At 33.1% G+C, this 20,646-nt stretch overlaps 1 protein-coding gene across 6 annotated transcripts in view; it reads right to left on the reverse strand.

Annotated features, from left to right (window-relative positions):
- EPHA7 (EPH receptor A7) overlaps positions 1-20,646 on the reverse strand; it is a 167,161-nt gene that overhangs the window by 12,490 nt on the left and 134,025 nt on the right. Inside the window, exons 7-14 of one of the 6 annotated variants that reach the window (XM_066254318.1) lie at positions 18,396-18,564; positions 13,673-13,781; positions 13,049-13,104; positions 7,653-7,766; positions 6,280-6,465; positions 5,644-5,705; positions 3,583-3,792; positions 2,749-2,898 (exon numbers count right to left, since the gene is read on the reverse strand). In XM_066254318.1, coding sequence (XP_066110415.1) covers positions 2,749-2,898; positions 3,583-3,792; positions 5,644-5,705; positions 6,280-6,465; positions 7,653-7,766; positions 13,049-13,104; positions 13,673-13,781; positions 18,396-18,564 — 1,056 coding nt within the window. Of the gene's footprint in view, positions 1-2,748; positions 2,899-3,582; positions 3,793-5,643; positions 5,706-6,279; positions 6,466-7,652; positions 7,779-8,802; positions 9,493-13,048; positions 13,105-13,672; positions 13,782-18,380; positions 18,565-20,646 lie in introns of those variants that run through there. The other 5 variants (XM_066254311.1, XM_066254298.1, XM_066254303.1 and 2 more) reach the window with 5 other exon arrangements.

Genomic DNA, 20,646 nt, shown 5'->3' on the forward strand with positions numbered 1-20,646 from the left:
TCCTCATTACTCTCTACTAGTAAAACTAAAACTTTATTGGCCTAACTTAAAGTGAGAAGAAATAACTTTAAGTACTATACACAGAAAAAAAAATCTAATCTATTCAATGAAGAATTTCAAAATTCGAGTAAGAATTTTATTTGAATTAAGACAAATTCAATTAAAAGACAGCTGCTGTCAATGCTAATTATGATTATTTTCAGTTTCTGTAATATTTATTACATTTGACTGCATTTAACATATATAAAGATTTTTCTTTTTTTTTTTTAAGTGAGAGGAGGAGAGACAGTGAGACAGACTCCTGCATGCGCCCCAACTGGGATCCACCTGGCAACCCCCGGCTGGGACCACGGACCACCGAGCTATCCTCTGTGCTTGGGACCAAGGCTCCCCCCAAGCCACGGGCTACTAATTACATAGTCATGATAGTTCATTTTCAAGAAAAACAAAGAAACAATACTTAGGAAATTCTAAAAATGAAAACTGAAGATATTTATTTCTTCTTTTTAACCATTTCTATTACTTGTTTTTAGGAGTTAAGCGAACTTTTGCATTGAAGTTATCATACTCCTGTCATCCCCTTTATATCTGAATCTAGTGCAGATGGAAGGTGTCAAAAGAAACGAGACTCTACTGACTGTCTAGGGAATGCAAATATTTCTCTTTCTCTGCCTCAAGGATTTGTTAGCCCTCAATTTTGACAGTCCATGAAATCTTTGACACCAAGGCCTGTCAAATATTAACAACTTTGCCTCTGCCAAACGGATTCATCATTAGACTTTTGTCTTTGAAAAACAAAAACTAAAACTAATGTTTCCTGTTATCTCTCAATTTAAAATATCAGAAGATTTAAATGACTTAAAAGTTTTACCTTTTCAGGCTGTGAACTTTTCAGGTTATGCAGAAACTGGGAGAAAAATATATTGAAAATAACCTGATCAACAGTCAGACTTGATTTTTGTTGTCTGAAAATAATGATAAGTTTCAAGAATCATAGAAACTTGAAGTGGAAAATTAAAATCAAGAACAAATTTACTAATTTAATATAACAATGGTCATAATATCTTTTTGAAAAATAATACCATTTTCACTTTAGACAGCTACTCTTGCTGTCTTTGTTTACAGAATTGACTAATTCAAACAGTTTGTTAGTCACACTATTTCTAAATAGCAATATAGACAATTTCCTCAAGCACTACTTGTTTTTTACTTTATTTCTCAAGAACATGCATTTGTAACATTTTCGAATTCCTTCAAAAAAGGCCTTTCATAAACCTATTCCACCCTAATCTTCATTTTGAATCACTACCATATGTGCATCTTTGTTGTAGAAAAATGAGTCTATTTGGTTGGTCCCCACCCACCTCACTAAGCTTATCTTTCTGAACTTGCCAGTGTGTTTCCTTGGAGAATTTTCTCATCAGATAAAAACCAAGGTCTTCTTCAGAAATCTAGTTCCCTCAGATTTCCTTCAGAAATCTAGTTCCTAGATTTACACATTATCTACTTTTTTTTCTAAATTTCATTCATGTCAGTAAATTGAACTATATACTTGTATCTGCCAGTATTTGAAAGTTTCTGACCTATAAAAATGTCAGTTTCATAAAATTCAATCTAACAGAAGCAAAAATTCAGATTTATTTATCCTTTATTGTTTTATAAATGGTCTCTTATTGTGAGATGTATACCCACCAAGATGTGCTATCAGCTTCTTTAATTAAAGAATAACAGTATTTTTTATATCCTAGTATGTAACAGAATACATGAGTACAATGTTTTTTTTTCCAGAAATTTCTAAAGATACTTCCATTGTGATTACATTCTAAAACATCACTATGAAACACTAATCAATATTGATTATAAAATCTAGATTGTCTCAAGAAATTAAAATTTAATTAAGCAATTAAGAATAATTTAACTCTGGCTGGTTGGCTCAGTGGTAGAGCGTTGGCCTGGCATGTGAAATCCCGGGTTCAATTCCTGGCCAGGGCATGCAGGAGAAGAGCCCATCTGCTTCTCCATCCTTCCCCCTCACCTTTCTCTCTGTCTATTTCTTCCCCTCTTGCAGCCAAGGCTCCATTGGAGCAAAGTTGGCCCGGGGCGGGGTGGGGGGGGGAGTTGAGGATGGCTGCACAGCTCCTGCCTCAGGCACTAGAATGGCTCCAGTTGCAATGGAGCAATGCTTCAGATGGGCAGAGCATCGCCCCCTAGTGGGCATGCTGGTGGATCCCAGTAGGGCACATGCAGGAGTCTGTCTCTCTGCCTCTTCACTTCTCACTTCAGAGAAATACAAAAAAAAAAAAATAATTTAAAGGTATTTTCTCAGAACATTAAAGAAAAAGAAAAATAAGCTTCAAAGATAAAAAAAAAAACACAACTACAACATTCTTCTCCCTCCTCTCCACAAGTGATTTTTTTACTCACATCACTGTCCCACTATATAGCTGTGTAAGCAAAGCATCATTATCTATATTAAGGAGAAAATATCCTGTGTAGGCTTCTATTGTATCCAGAGAATTTAAATAAAAAAAAATCAATTCTTCATAATTAAAATGAATATTAAGTTAACTGAACCACTAAATTATGGAAATTATCATGGTAATTTGTGGTAATAATTGTGTAAACTCAGCAATCGTATTTTTATAATTCCATAAATGTTTCTCCTTATGAGCCATTACCTACACGTTCCAATAATAATGAATATACTATTGTATTAAATCCTTTTTGTTTAAATAGTGTAACACCTACATCTTGATTCGACATGTCCCAATAAGGTCTTTCTCCATAAGACATAACTTCCCACATAACTATTCCATAGCTCCATACATCACTGGCTGAAGTGAATTTTCGGTATTGGATGGCTTCAGGTGCTGTCCACCTTACTGGAATTTTCCCACCCTGTTATAAAAAGAAATCAACATTTTAAATATGTATAATTTATGATCATTTATCACAGAACTATAAAGCTACTGGTAAACATCTATATATTTGGGTTGGCAATTTAGCAGTATCATGTCTATCCATCTTGAATCTAAGTGTACTTAAAGTTTCTACCCCTGTTTCTTAAAATCATTACAAGATTTCATTGTAATATGACTCAATTTAATGGGCCTTATATGGCCTTAGGGCAAGAGTCTAGTCAAAAGACAATGGTAAATTAGGCAAAATAACTACTACAATGGAATGAAATATGGAGTATTTAAGTAAATCTTCACATATTAACTTTTTATCTAATCTTGTAAAAGTTATAAGAATTAGCATAATTAATATTCTGTTAAAATATTTATTTAAAAATTGACATATTTTTCTACAAGTATGAGTGCTCTATGGGTTCTAAATGACTATATATTATTTATATGAACATCCTAATAATCAGATAAGCATGTTGTCATTCTTATCATTAGTTCTTCTCTTATTCTGTTTATAAAAACAATGATGATTCTTCCAAAATGAAAAAAATAGGAACAACAACAAAAAAGTTGAAGTCAATTTGCCTTTCTTTTCCTGTTAGTTTTGAACTTTTCTTTCTTGGTAGGAAAATCTAGGGAATGTGAAGAGATGCAGTAATAAGCTTTTTCTTACAGTTGTTGTATAGACAGCTTCTGGATCATCTTCTATAACCCGAGAAAGGCCAAAATCTGATACTTTACAAACAAGATTGCTGTTGACAAGAATATTGCGAGCTGCAAGGTCCCGGTGAACATATCCCATATCAGCCAAGTATCTCATTCCAGCAGCAATGCCTCTTAGCATCCCTACTAACTGAATGACTGTGAACTGCCCATCATGTTTCTACAGGAAGACAAAAGTAAAAGCCCAGTTAACTGTATTTTGAAGGGGAAAAATATCACAGTGAAAAACATCTGCACAATCACTGATTACTGTATAATAGGAATTATTAATTTTCTATATAATAGACATTTGTGAAAATAACAAATGTTAATTTAACTGACAGTCAAATAATACAAAACAGAGTTTTTGTAATCATTTATATTGATATCTAATTAATATAAATAATAGTTTCAGATTATACAAATTCAAAAGTATATGCTAATTTTAAGTGAAAATTAGTGAATGGAATGTCCAAACATATCCCTGATAGATAAATGTTTTCCTCACTAGCTAAAAAATTATATATATATATATATATATATATATAACCTAAAAATATATAAAGGTATAAAGACATGTATATTAAGATGTTTTCTCCAAATGGTAAGAAATAAAGAGGGAGAATTTTTTGATTAAAGATAAACAACTAAGAAGTAGAAAATTATTACATTGGGTTGCTTTGTTTTTGTTTTATGTTTCTTTGTTTTGTTATTTGCAGAAATATCACTTGCAACAAAGAGTCTCTAAAATAGAAGTACTAGTTAAATGGGATTAAACAATATTTGCAATTGAACTGGCTATCACATATTTTTAACCTATTTTAAACCTGCAGATTTCTCTGACTGAATTACAAATATGGTGTACAAGGACACCGGTTTTAGCTCAACTTGCTCGGTGGTGCTTTCCTTCAGAGAGCTGATAGTTATGCAGATCATAAAGAGCAGCAACACAGATGTGTCTAAGTCTTCTGAATGCTTCTAAGTCTGGGTTTTAGTTATCATTCTAAATCAGGTATGATAATACTGCATGTCCTTTTATTGTATAGATTAATTTGTCTTTGCCATTAAAAAATGTTAACGTGTGTTCATGTTCTTAGGTAGAAACTCTTTGAGAATATAAATATGTTTATACATTTAGAATTTATCATTTAAAAAAATAATGACATACTATTAATTTAAAAATGTTAGGCCCTAGCCGGTTGGCTCAGCGGTAGAGCGTCGGCCTGGCGTGCGGGGGACCTGGGTTCGATTCCCAGCCAGGGCACATAAGAGAAGCACCCATTTGCTTCTCCACCCCCCCTCCTTCCTCTCTGTCTCTCTCTTCCCCTCCCGCAGCCAAGGCTCCATTGGAGCAAAGATGGCCCGGGCGCTGGGGATGGCTCTTTGGCCTCTGCCCCAGGCGCTAGAGTGGCTCTGGTCGCAGCAGAGTGAACCCCCCCCCCCCTGAGCGGCAGAGCATCGCCCCCTGGTGGGCAGAGCATCGCCCCTGGTGGGCGTGCCGGGTGGATCCTGGTCGGGCGCATGTGGGAGTCTGTCTGACTGTCTCTCCCCGTTTCTAGCTTCAGAAAAATACAAAAAAAAAAAAAAGTTAATAATTCTACATTTTATGCTTGGTGTTCAGGTTAACACTGTAATAGAAATGGTTCCACAGAGTAGAAGTGGGTTCACGGTGCCAATAGTAAGTGGTTTTTTCACTTTTTCATTGTATTTCATTTATAACTGTACTAGAATAGAAAAATGCTACCCTACAACCTGTATTCAAGTTATAGGGCGTCAGGTCTCCTCTGTACTTGAGTAATATATTAGTGGAAGCTATTTTTTTAAACTACATTGTATCACTTAAATGATCAAAAAGATTCTATCTAGTTCAATCCAGTCTAGGACTGAGAATTTTATTCTGCTTTTCAGACAACCTTCTAACTTATTAAAGTTCACATTTTATATTGCAAAAAAATAAATAAATAAAAGTCCAGAAAATTATTTTGGTAGCACATATACATATTTAGATTGAGAGAATAATTTTGTTACTTACCCTGAGAAATGCATCTAGGGCTCCATTTTCCATGAATTCTATGACAATCATGACTGGTTTCCCTAAAATTAAAAATACATGTAACATAAGAATATAAAAGTGTTGCTTCAGAAACCTCAGCCTCAACTTCAGGGTTATTTTCTTTCTCATCCCAAATAAAGGACATGATGCTCTTCTAAAAGACTGAATGGGTGAGCTACAAGTGTTTTGAATGTTTTCGGCACTGTTGCTAAGGTCAAAGAGTCATTAAATGTCTGGATCATGGTCATGATTCATAAAATTGAACAATAAAAATCAGTGTGTTCTTCTGAGCCTTGCTTTGTGAACAAAACTCAGAAAATGACGCTTCATAGAAAATGTGAAGACTAAAGTGTGTCACTTTTATGGCTTTTGAGCTAAATGAAGTATGTATCAGTTGTTCTATCAGAGTTATTCTTTCATTCAAATCCTGAATTTATTTGATTTTTTTCCCCTGAGGTGGTGACACAAAAGAAGAATTGTTTAGTCAGTCCATATCAAGAAAAAACATTCATTTAGAATATATAATTTGTTCATAATTTGATGTTTTGATTACATATGCAATGACACTAATTTTTGATAGTCCTCCTGATAAATGAAAGAATTATTAATATCTACCTCTTGTAACAACCCCTTCCAAATGGACAACGTTTGGGTGGTCAAACTGCCCCATGATGCTTGCTTCACATAAAAAGTCTCTCCTTTGTTTTTCTGTATAACCGACTTTCAGGGTTTTTATGGCTACCGCAACATCTCTCTTCCCTGGAAGTTTCAAACGACCACTGCAGACTTCTCCAAATTCTCCTAAAGTAACAGAACAGGAGATGTATTTTAATTTCCGAAATACTTCCCTCTCAAAGTAAATATTATATAAATAATTCTGTAAAAGTACTTTTAAGTTTTACTAAACTGTTTCGCAAACTACTATTTTTTAATGGATTAACAAAAACTCAGAAAAATAATTGAGATTTGAAATATGCTGTATAATGTACACTGCCTACAAAAGGTAAAAGCGCATCAGCAAACTGTAAACACTGCTTCTGCTTTTATGGTTTAAGGACAAAATAGTTTTTAAAGATTTAAGAGTCTGGAATTTGTATACACCAGGGGTCAGGAACCTTTTTGGCTGAGAGAGCCATGAACGCCACATATTTTAAAATGTAATTTCGCGAGAGCCATACAATGACCCATGTACGTTATACATTATCCAATAAAAATTTGGTGTTGTCCTGAAGGACAGCTGTGATTGGCTCCAGCCACTCGCAACCATGAACATGAGCGGTAGGAAATGAATGGATTGTAATACATGCGAATGTTATATTTTTAATGTTATTATTTTTTTTATTAAAGATTTGTCTGCAAGCCAGATGCAGCCATCAAAAGAGCCACATCTGGCTCACGAGCAATAGGTTCCTGACCCCTGGTATCACTATGATGGCTAGATTAAAGGTGTTGGCTGAAAAACATAAAATTTTTATGAAAATATATTGTAGACATAAAAACTAATATTTCTTTTAAATAATTCATACATATTAATTTTTGACATAAAATTTACTAGTATAAGGGCTAGTTAATACCTAAAAATGCAAGAAAGAATATAAAAATGAAAGCCTAGCAAGAAAATGGTAAATCAAGTAAGAGGAAATATATTCAAGCAAAATTCAAAAACATCCTAAGGTTTTAAAACACTAAGTCATTTCTTGAATAAGCCCAAACTTAAAAAATAGCTTACAAACAAAACAAACAAACAAAACGGTATCTTAAAAATCCAGCAGAAGACAAAAGATACACAGATTCTCTGTTACACATGATTCTTTTTCACTTTTTTTTCTTAAGATTTCATAAACAAGTATAGCCTCACTGCTTCCAACAGTTCAGATAAATGCAAAAGTTCTATACTTGAGGCATAATTATGTGCTTGTCATTATGATGTATGACTTTCGATCTCAGCTAAATGGAACAGCTGAATAAGGAAGCTACAAATGCCTTACCTGCACCAATCACACGCTCAATTTTAATACAGGAGGCATCTAGCTCCTTGGCGAATTGATGGACAGCTCTATTTGGGTCCTCATAGGTTTCAGGGTCAATGTAGGTTTTGGTGCCTGGAAATTTAACTGTAATGATGTAAGAAAGCATGACTGTGATGAAGCAAAGCACTTTTTGTGCAGTCAGCCCAGGAATTTCATTATGCAGAGTGCTCCTTGGAACAGTGAACTTGCTTCCACATCATCTGCTTCACAGCAGTTTTAACAGACTACTTCAGTCTGCTGGCGTATAGGTATTATCTGCAAGCTTCTATAGGTAACATAGGATCCAGTTCATAGGTTACTAACTGCTGTTCAGTAAATCAACAAAAGACATCACCAAGATTCTCTGACATGACTTATCGGCCTGGAGATTTAATTAAATTCACTGCTATCATGTCATAGTTCAAGCCATACTGAGGTTCGTAATGGACTTGGAAACACATTTGTAAATTTATCAGTCAGTCAATCAATCAAATACATACACTGGGAAAAGAAGACATCTTATATACAGGTAGCCTACTACACTGACAGCAATATTAAAAACATTTAGACAGCTTACTTATTCTTTTGATTTATTTTTAAAAGACCAACCACTGTTGACATATACATAAAATTAATACAAGGTGTGAGGGCTGTTATCACAGACTCAGAGAGAAATCTAAAAACACAGTTTCATCTTCAACTTACAGGGCAATAGAGGCCAGATGTACAAAGTCCAAAATAAAGTTAGAAAATTTACAATATTCCTGGGATCTGCTAACCATGTATGACACAATTTGAAAGAAGAATGGTTTATATGAACTTTCTTTTTTTATTTATTTTTTTTATTTTAGTGAGAAGAGAGGAGGCAGAGACAGACTCCCCCATGAACCCCAAACGGGATCCACCCAGCAAGCCCACTAGGGGGAGATGCTCTGCCCATCTGGGGCTGTTACTCTATTGCTCAGCAACAGAGTCATTTTTTTAGCCCCTGAGCCAGATGCCATAGAGCCCGAGGCCAACTCGCTCAAACCAATCAAGCCATGGCTGCAGGAAGGGAACAGAGATAGAAAGCGAGAGAGAGAGAGAGAGAGAGAGAGAGAGAGAGAGAGAGAGAGAAGGGGGAGGAATGGAGAAGCAGATGGTCACTTCTCCTATGTGCCTTGACCAGGAATCGAACCTGGGACATCCACATGCCAGGCTGACACTCTAACACTGAGCCAACTGGCCAGGGCCTATATGAACTTTTAATTATAAGGTACTAGAAGGAGGCAGTCAATAAGCCTCAGAAAGGGTAGTCAAGATTAAAACAACATAGAATCATAAACGTTTCAAAAGTTAAAATCTTCTTAAAATGCACCCAGAAGCATGCAGATAACAGATAATGCTATGTTAACCTTAAATCAAATTCAATTACAATAATATATTCCAAATCAACCATTTGGTTAAAGACAAAGATATGATAGACAGGCATATATTTGGTTATATTAATGCAATGAAAAGAATTACACTATATCCTCAAAAACACTTTATTGTTTTTAACAAAGCCACTGAACAATCTTAAATCTTACTATTTGGAGAACAATATATTTTCTTATGTATTACACTGTGCCTAACTGTGCTTATGTCATCACATTAAATTAAAATTGTACTTTCAAAATAAACATATAACAAACAAAAAGAAGCAGAATGTATAAAGGAAAATGGGATTTAAAAAATCTTGATTTATTCTGCAGTAGTTGATTGTTTATCCAAAATTGATTGTCTTAAACAATTATTGTTGCAGTTTATAAAACTGACAGATGCTCATTTGTTACTAAAGCTGAACATGAAAAAAAAACACAAGAAAAGAGAGAAGGGATAGGAAGAGAAAAGAGAGAAAGAGTACAGGGAAGAGGGGGAGAGAGAAAAAGAGAGAAGGGAAGAAAACAATAGGTTAACCTCCTCGATTGGCAGGCAGATGGAGAATGAGCCATCTTCTCCCTTTTTATTCTTTCTTTCATAGTTATTTATTTATTTTTATTTTCTGGTTTTGTTTTGTGATAAGGGAGCTAGAGTGGAGGTAACCTTCTATACCTCAAACAGGGTCACTGATGGTTCTTTTTTTAAGCTGTTACAAAATACTTTGACAGGCCAGAACAATTTTGGCATAAAAACATGAAATAATGCCCAGCTTCGGTTCAAAGACACTGTTAGAAGAAATCATAGGAGGAAAACAAATGTAAATTGGTACTGCTTCACCAAACTCCTCCATTGTGTTTGCATCTTTAAATTTAGCACTTGTGGGCATGCAGAGCTGAGGGTGCCTGGTAGAAATGACTGGGCATCCTATTAAGTTCAGTGTTCTAAAAGCTAGTTAAATGGCTGCATTCATGTTTCTATAAAAGTTCAATCCGGTGTCTTAGAACCTAAGGAAATCATTTGTATACTAAAAGAATAAAAGGGCACCAACTTGTAAATAGCTGGTAACCATAGTATTGTACTTTATATATTTTAGATATAGTCCTAAAATCAAATAAAATGCCTAGTTTCCACCAAATGATAAAATAAAAATCCTTGTAAAAAGGGTGATTCAAAAATATCAAGGATTTACCAGAATAGAATATGTTAAACGCATTTAGTTCCATTATTCACTTAAACTGGACTTCTAAAATTAAAAAAACAAAACAAAACAATTGACAAAATTTATGAGTATTTTGATCTGTTGCTTATCTCAGTGAGCTCTTCTGTGTTTTAGTGGCTCATTTACATTTCTCATGAATGTTAAATATCTTAAAACCACCACTGATATGTTTGCTCTAGAGATAAAAGCTGTATATTTATCAAGCTTCTCTTGTCTATGATAGCAAGTAAAACATGCAGCTCTATTTTTTCTAATTGCAGACTGAATGTCAAATGTAAAAAAATCAAATGACATTAAAATATCAAACCTGAGTGATGACAATTAAGCATAAGGCTATACAAGTTTTATAGAAGCCATATTTCAGTTTACTTCTGCATTAACCTGCAAGCTAAAACCACATAAAGTAAAATGTATTTGATAATTTTGAGATGTTGCAGATATCCTCAATAATGGAAACAAAAGTGACATACTGATTAAGGTGATATTAAATATTTCTGCCATCAAATTATTCACACATGGGCAGAATCAGCAATTCTAGAAATTATATAGTCTCATGTTACTCTTCTGTATATATTTTAAACTAGATATAAAAATTTAGGCATTCAAGTTTGGATCTTCTTCTTCCTGTCTGCAGATGTGTTAAAAATATTCTCTTGTGTCATCAGAGAGAAAAAGGTAACCTCTATTTTTGGGGTACATTCTCTAACAGCCTATGGCGCTCTTATCACTGAGGCTTGCTCAGCACAGGAGAAATCTCTGCTGGGTTAGCAACAGGAAGCACCAACACTGGGAACACATCAAATAATCCCAGAAGGGGAAGTGATGGAATCTCGTTTATTCAGTCATAATCAGGGGCAACTTCAGTTTTATGAGATTTAAATTTTCTACAATTGGGATACCCTCTTTAAGTAAAAAGAGATTAAACATACAAAATTGGTAGGGCTTTATCAGGTTCTTAACAGGGGTCTATGAAAGTGAGGCTTAGACTTTACTTCACCCTGAAGCTTAGACTTCACAATAAAGCTACCTCTGGTCATACATTTTACTTTAATTTATAATATTCTAAATACTCTACTTGCATTAAGTGGTTAGAATTCTAAAGAGTTTTGAAATCAATGTTGATATATATTATCTAAAGGCATATCTATTTTGAAAACTAAAGTCATAGTAACTGCTGGTTCAACAAATAAAAACACACTAAAGAAACTCAAGAATCAGAATAATAGAATTCACAATTTGTGCCTTTAAACAACACATTTTCTTGATTGATGCTTATATAAGGTCTACTGGAAAGTTTTGTCTGTTTCTATCACAAGTTTCGACACGTAAGCACATGTTTATTTGGCGCATGTGTGCCTATTTTTAACACTTAATGTATACATACTGACATAGCAAATTAACTAAAACAAAGTTGATTTACGTTAGTCTTATGTGTGAAGCGATAGAGTACTCATGGCTACTGATAAAGTTCATTTACGCCGCTGTAATTTTTATGAATTTCAACAAGGAAGAAATGCTACAGAAGCATGTCTGTCGCATCCTCCATATTCCCCGGACTTAGCACCCTCCAACTATCACTTGCTTTTGTCCTTACAAAATTTTTTGAAGGGCAAAAAATTCAAAAATGAAGAAGATATCAAACAAGCACTGGTTTAATTTATCGCATCAAAAGATAAAACATTTTTCAAAAATGGGATATACAAATTGCCCTCACCCTGGCAAGAAATCATTAATAATAATGGCAATTATATTATTTAATAAAGTTTATTGACGGTAAGAAAAATTTGTATTTTGTTTTATTCCAAAAATGGACAGAACTTTCCGGTAGAATTTATATAATCTTGTAACCATAGACTAAGTACATGACAATATCTTCTTAAATACTGACAAAATGATTTATTAAATAATGCAATAATACATATATATAATTCTTATGCCATTTAAGATATTTTCTACCCATAAAAATTCTAATAAAGATTACTGCTACTAAAATTTTTAAAAATTATAAAAAAAATGTTTCTTAATAGTTTAAAGGATTATCAGAACTCAAATCATTTGATTGTTAGGTTTTTACTTTGGCTAAATAAAGTCCTAACCTTTACTTACATGACTCTCATTTTTTTTCACTTGCCATCCATGCTGAACAAGAATAAGAGTATGTAATACAAATGGACATCTATTTTTTTTGGTTCCCTAATCTCCCTTCCAAATATGACTTCTAAAATGAAATTTTAGGAATTGGGTAACCCAAATCCACAGGAAAATATTGGAGGGTTAAATCTTTTTATTATACTTTTTATGTCTAGCAAAAATATCTATCAGTGATAGAGAATGTAAGTAGCTGAAAAGAAAGAGGTTCCTTAGTCTTTCAAGGAAGCATCACTCATTAGGTGGAAACTCTTTCTAATTTGCTATGAATACCTTAGCTAGAACAGGAGCCATGCAACATTTAGTGGGTTATTAGATTAGTAGAAAACATATGAGCATAGTTTGCAAAAGGAAAAATTATGACATAAAAGAAGCCTAATACCTAACAGTTATATCAAAATTTTTTATTAGGTTGCATTATATTTTTTTAAAATTCATAATATATTACTTTAATTCTAAATATAGTGTCAAAAGCTTTAAAGCAATACTTTGAGCTCGTGATATGATTTTAAGCATGAGACATTACGAAGTTTTTTGTGCCAATATTAACAACCAGGTTTCTGTATTAATTGGGATACATAAAAGTAAAGAAAAGCCGAACACTTACAATGAAAGTAAAGTTCTTCATCCCCTTCTTGGTCAGCTTTGCTATAACCACAGTGCCTGGAAAAAAAAAAAAATCCAACCTGTGACAAATACAATCAATGACCTTACTTTAGTATGATATGTATTTAAATTTAGTAAAATATAACTTAGTTTATAACATGTTAGATCTATAAACAAAATTCAAAAATTTGATGTCCACGTTTATAAAGTTAATAATAATACAGCAATTCGTATAATTAAAAAAGGCACAGAATAAAAAGTATTCGTGTGAGACAATGTAGAAGAAACATAATTTGCTTATTTAGATATTTATCAGTGAGTAAATATTTCCTTACAGATTTTTTTTTTCTGGGAAACAACAACAGATTTCAAATGGTTTCTACAACCATTAACTAAAAGAATAAGTTTTTCCAAGAGAAATTATAATACTCATCCTCTTAAACTAAAGACAATGAGTAAGCTCAAACTGCGTTTTGACCTTGGGAGAATAAAAACCTTTAATGTCCTTATCAGATGAAGAATGTTTGCATTTACTATTCTAATTACTAAAGAATAGGTAATGAGTGACATAATTCTGAAAAATCAATACATTTTATCTTAGAGATTAGAAGAAATTTTGTTCTACCTTCTCCCAATGATGAAGCCAAAGACCATGAACACCAGAATGATGGTCCCTGCCACCGCAACCACAGCGATGATAATAACAGGGTTCTGTTCACTGGAGACTGCTGTCGCTGCAAACAGGGGACATAGGCTTAGAAACAATACCGTGCAAAATCTTGAGAGGTTAAACAAAACCTTATCAACAAGATAAGGTTTGAATTCACCTATAATTTTAAATAAATGCATTATTCTACTGTAACAATGTGAATTAAAATATTTAGTTTTGCATTTTAAAAAAGTGGCATATTCCTCAGCCATAAAAGATACCTAATAAAGTGTCTTACTGAGTGCATGTTTAGTTGTTGGAAACTAAATTATGAATGAGATAGATATCTTTGATCTATAATTGCTATTAAATCCCTTTTTTTTTTTTTTCTCAGCAAGGTGTTTGATCCCTCTATGCCTATTTTTCTGGTAATATACCAATGGAACCAAAATACATATTCTGTGCATTTTTCCTTATTTCTTTTGTTCCTTACATTTTTCAAAGCACCTTAAGCGCTTTAACCTTCATATTGTCGATATAAAATAAAAATCATCATGTGATCATAAGAAGTCATTATGAACTTGCAGTGCACCATAATTAAGGAAGAAGAGCAGAATTACTTGTATTAATTTGACAAAGTATGCCATACACTATGAGAGTTTAAGATTGTAGATATAGAGGAAGTGGAAGAGCAAACCTTCTGCAAGTACTTTGAAAACCTTTCAACATTACCTAATGGTAGACACTTCCTGTAGGATGCTAAATGATTCTTCTATGCTCATTAAGGCAAGCCCAGCTGGCCTCTCTGAGAGTCTCTTTGGGAACAGTGTGTTTACACGTCCTTTAAAGTAGCTTCTGATTGCAACTCTTCATCAAACCACATGGCCTTCCTACTTCTACTTTTCCAAATTAGTGAAGTTTTACGTATAGAGCAATTCACAATTGTCATATTTCCCCCAGAGTATTTGATTTTCAATGCCAGTACAGACTTTATAAAATAATCTAAGAAATATAAAACAATAGATGCATATTCCAATAAATGATTCAGTTCAAATATATAATACATAATGTCAAATTAATATATTGCAGTTTGCTTATTTCTGAAACGATCAATGGCTATAATCTTTAATTTATGGCAGGATGGAAAATACTACTCCTTCATGCTGGTGGCAAGGGATTGCGTCCCCAGAGCAGTCAATTATATGTAGGCAAAGTATGTCTCACTGCAACAGGTGGCATAAAGTTATTGTTCTTTTTATTTTTTTGATTTGCCTTCCTTTAGTTTATCTATGTCTTCCTCCTGTTGACAACTCAGCTCTCTTGTATACCTATGCTCACTAGAGATCGTTTTTACACTTAAAAATAGCATAAATAGCTCTGGTATAAGAGTTTCTGAACAAAGGTTTTATATACACTCCTCAGTTCAGACCTGCTGATATACTCCTCAAGGGACCTAAATGAGGAGAGAAAAAAATAAAACAACTTTCAAGTTCTATTTCTGATTTATAGCTTACATCACTCAACAAAGAAATGATGACAAGCTTTTGTTTGTTTGGTTTGGTTGTTTTTTGTTTTTATCTTTTTATATATATAGTCAGATAGGAAAAAAGAATAGTCTGCTTATGAGGAAGGAAAAATTATACACATGTGTGTGCAAATTGTTTCCATTCAATCAGTGTGTCTCACGGGTCTAACCCTTTCCTTGTCTTAGTTCAGTTCTGCCTTTAGCTTCAGAAGCAGACATGCAATGAGAAAACAACTCAGGTGAAGGACGGAATAGAATTTGTGAATATTTATTTAAATGTTTTTATATACAATCAGGGTAACACTTTAATCTTTCCACAGTGAACATTTACGATTAATATCTTCATCTATATCATGGGTAATAAATTTTAAAACTAATTAATAAGTGCCCAATCAACATACCATGGTTTAACAGTTATAAAAACATTGGAGTTGGCTTTGCAAGGAAGGGGTTTTCAGGAGGGACATGCAATGAAATAAGCTGTTTCACTCCTCTTCTCAAACAGTGCTCTGGTGACTTCTCTTCAGTGGCACTGTCCCCCTTGCTCTCCTTCCTTGTTTTCCTGACACTCTAATTGCACTGGGCCATGAACCCTACCGCACTTAATTTCATGGCCAGCATTTGTGTACAAGTCTGTCTTTCACTAAAACTTTATTTATTAAATTGAAAAGCATCAACTGTGTCATGTGTCTGTAGATCTCTAATTCTTAGCACAGTACCTGTGCTAAATCAGTATTTCTCAAAAGATCATCTGGAAACCCTTGACAGTCCCTCAAGAGTTCTTCTCCAGAGAATCTGAAAAGTCAACCCTATTTTCATATAATATGAAATGTTATTTGATCTTTTTTTACTCCTGTTTGTTCACATGTGTACAGAGTTTTCAAGGAAGTTAATATGATGTAGGATGACATCATTACTCCGATTAGCCATGAAATGTGTGTTTGTGTATTTTACTCAGTTTTCACTTAGAATGCAGTGAGTGAATATGGATAGATATAATCCAAATCTTTAAAATCTCTTTGGGAATCCTCAATATTTTTAAGAGCCTGTAAGAGTTCCTGAGACCAAAAAGCTTGAAATGGTTGTGCTCAATAATAAAAGGTGATACTTGAGACTGCCACGTGTTGGGTACTGTATTTGGCACTTTGGGTACATTAATCTACTGACTCCTCAGGATGCCCTGAGGTTGGGTACTGCTATGTTAGAAATTATATGCAGAGAAGTAGCTCACCCAAAGTACCAAATCTGGACACAGCAGAGCTGAGATAGGAAACCAGGAATATGTCTACTAGCACTGATTGATACTGCTAATCTGTTCTAAATTGGTGTCTGTGACATATTAAGATGGAGAGAGATAATTAGCTAAAATATCACCAAATTCTAATGAAAAAATCTATTTTTTAACATTTATTTCATGTGATCATTCAGGTTCCACTAGTTCATCTTAATTACTTGATTTTTAAATAACGAAAATAGTATGTATGAATCTCAGCACAGAATAGTTTAGAAAAATTTGAAACCTATTTTGAAAATATGTTGAAACAAATTTGAAACCTATTTTGAAAATATATTCAAACGTATTATGAAAATATTTTGCAAGTTTTCAAACCTAAAGATTTAACCGATACAAAATATGTAGGTAAACGTGAGATAACTAATTGATGTTTTTAATTTAATTTTAAACTTTTCTAAATTTAAAAATTTTAAATGATGAAAAAACATCATTTGAAGTGTTTTATTATATTACATTAGCAATCACAAATATCATAAATCAATCTAAGACGAAGACTATGAAAACACATTTAACATAGGGCCACTCAATTGTTTAAATGCTGAAATCTTAAAATTCTTTAATGTTTTGGGGGGCCAGTGAACTTACTCTCATTTTTAATCTTACCTACTCCATTTAAAAAATAATAAAGAAGATAGTATTAATATCATAACACCAAATTATGTGACTTTTTAAAATTAATGCTTTTCTGTCTAAAACTATATAAAATAATTTATATTTCAAGTTTATTTCAATATGTTTTATTATATGATGCTCTGAGATATACTGTTTAGTTTAAAAATATAAAAATAATGTTGAAACAATACTGTTAGGAAACTTAACAATCATTATTAGCTAATATAAAGGATATTTACCCATTTACCTTTTAAAAATATATATATATAACATCTTTTCTGAAGGCAAAATAATTTATTTTATTTAAAAACATTTTATTAAAATTGAGGAAAGAAGGGTCATACGATATATATTTGTTCATTTTTATGTAGAATATTGTGGGAATGCTAGATTTGCAAGATGATGAGGAGGTAACAGTTGCTGAGCATAAGCAGTAACATCAAGAGAAATAAAAAAATTAAAAACACAGAAATACAACCTGAGACCTCAGCTAGCTGAAGAACAACCAGCAGTGGTACAAAGACACCTTCCAAGAAAATCTGCTTATTTGCAATACACTATGGGCATATGTATTGTTGTGTTCCTATACTGCATTATAAGATATAAGCAAAATGATAAAGGGAACTCAAGATATTGAAGACATTTTTAAGCTGAGAGGTAGACACAGAGAAATTAATTTAAATATACTTAATATTTCATGTATACTTTAAATATGTTCTTTAGTATGCTTGAAATATTTCACACACGAAAATGAAAAACAGGGAGGATTAAAATAAAAAGAAATGCCAGTTCTAAGATCTTCCTGAACTCAACTTTTGAAGTAATTGCTGAGGGCCAAGTCACTGAAAACACATTCGTACATATCATCTTTCTGTGGCCCACCCTGGTTTCACCTGGGGTTTCTGTAACGGTGCGGCTCTGACTGACACAACTAGAACAAACTCATTTTGGGGTCTACCAACCAGGCTGTGTCAATAGACAACTGAACAAGTCTTGCTTCTGTTCCTAACTTTGTCTTTTTCAAATAAGCTTAGCATGTACTAAAGAGAATAATAGAATTCACCAGTTTCTAACATTGCAAAACAAAACAGCACACTTAAAATTACTCTGAATAAAATTTTACAAAGTACATATATGTGCACATATATTCACCTAGAAAATTAAAATTTTTCTTGAACCAAATCATCCTAAATATATATTTTTAAAAGCCAGCATTATAGAGAGTAGGAATCCAAATCAAAGATGGTAATTACCTTCAAACATTTTACCTGTAGCTTCCTCTAGTGTAGCAACATCAAGTCTGGGACTGTAATTTCCATAACCAGCAGCAGTAAAAGCCCGAATCTGGAAAACATACACTGTTCCTGGCTTCAGGTTATTAATAGAGGCTGATGTGGACTTGGTTTTTACTGTGGAGTAGGTACGTTCTCTTTGATCCTAGAAAAAACATATACAGGATACATTTAATTGTGATTATAAACAGGCTGTTTGACAGCCAATTTTTGCAATTTATTTCAATTTGCTGCATTGTTATTATAAAGGCTATGTTGTACGCTCTGTAGAATACTGTAACATTGAGTTGTTTCTCAGATAATATAAAATGTAAATGTGACCATATGCCTTTGTTCTATAAATTTCTAAGAGAAATAATTTTGTTAAAACATTTATGATTTTTGAGCTTTTACTTTGTTGGTAGAGGGCATACTGGCAAGAACTATTTAGCTCTAAAGAAAATCACATGTCATAATGATCAAGACATGGGTACACCTGTAAAATCTGTGGTTTAATAGAGGCCTTCACTTCATAATACACTTCTAGTAATATATTTTCTGACTTTATTTATTTTTATTTTTTTGTATTTTTCTGAAGTCGGAAACGGGGAGGCAGTCAGACAGACTCCCGCATGCACCCGACCGGGATCCACCCGGCACGCCCACCAGGGGGTGATGCTCTGTTCATCTGGGGTGTTGCTCTGTTGAAACCAGAGCTATTCTAGCACCTGAGGCAGAGGCCAAGGAGCCATCCTCAGCGCCCGGGCCAACTTTGCTTCAATGGTGCCTTGGCTGCAGGAGGGGAAGAGAGAGACAGAGAGGGGGAGGGGTGGAGAAGCAGATGGGTGCTTCTCCTGTGTGCCCTGGCTGGGAATCGAACCCAGGACTCCCGCACACCAGGCTGACGCTCTACACTGAGCCAACTGGCCAGGGCCTTTTCTGACTTTATTTAGCAAACAAAAAAACCCATATGTTAAAAATGAAGAAAGTTATTAGATCAAGAAATTTAGCTAACACCACTACTACAGTACAGCAATTTTCAACTGGTGTGATACAGGAATTTTTAAAATATGCAATACCAGACTATTTAGTCAGGGGCACTGACCTCTTTTCCCTTACATTGTCAAATAAAAAATGACAACAGCCAACACAACAATAGTGTCTAATATGACCACCCTGTCTTGAACCATAAAAACATAGGTCATATAACATCTTATTGGTCATATCGCATAATAAGGTTGCATCTGATTGGTTAATTCTTGGTACCAGAAATCCTTATATACAAGTATAGACACCTGATTATTATTATTATTATTTTTTTTTGGAGCAAAAAGCATAAGTAATTATTATTATTTTTTTGTAAATCAATCACAATCATACCTATTTTTTGTCAGATCGACAAAAATATGCATTTTTTGGTGTGCTGCAGAATTTTAGAAATTAGTTTGTGTGCCATGAAATGAAAAAGGTTGAAATGGCTCCCACAATGACATTATTAATTGTTTTAATTAAAATTGCATTTATAACAAAATAAAACTACTTTCATAATATAGTATTTAAAAGAATATTTTAAATTAGAATTATCAATGTAAGTCAAAGTATTATATAATTCATGGTTTGACAATATTTTAAAACATAGTTTGGTTCAATATTTTTTATTTTTTAGATATATAAACTAAGGCTTTCAAAGTTTAAAAATGTGTTTATATTAAATATGATAAGCCTAAGATTAAAATAAATTTAAAAATTCAGGAATATAAGAAAATCCATCGCCAATATTCAAATGAGTAAAAATTTAAAGCTTAATTGATATGCCTCTAATGGACTATTTATGAAAAATGTTATAAAAACTACTCATCCAAATATACAATTTAGGACAATTTCTCATTTGTTCTATAATGAATGTCTGTGCTCAACTGTGACTGTTAATAAAACTACTCACTGAAATTAAAAAATTTCAGTCTAGTTGTTTGATGTGTCTTCACATTAGCATTTATAAAAAGTATAAATAAATTTATATTTAAACTGGATTTAGTAAAACTGACTTATGATTGTTTTCATTATAATCATTCATAAAAATGGTAGTTGATATTAAACATTTATCTCAAAAAACTAGACATAACTAATATGAGATGGCAATGATATATATAAAGATAATATGCTTACATGTGTTATAGTAGAATACAATACAGTTATTCACTTTTAATGACTGTGTAGTTTGTAAATTCAGTGACTGTAGATACATTTT

The sequence above is a fragment of the Saccopteryx bilineata genome, chromosome 1 (assembly GCF_036850765.1).
Source record: "Saccopteryx bilineata isolate mSacBil1 chromosome 1, mSacBil1_pri_phased_curated, whole genome shotgun sequence".
Classification (NCBI taxonomy): domain Eukaryota; kingdom Metazoa; phylum Chordata; class Mammalia; order Chiroptera; family Emballonuridae; genus Saccopteryx; species Saccopteryx bilineata.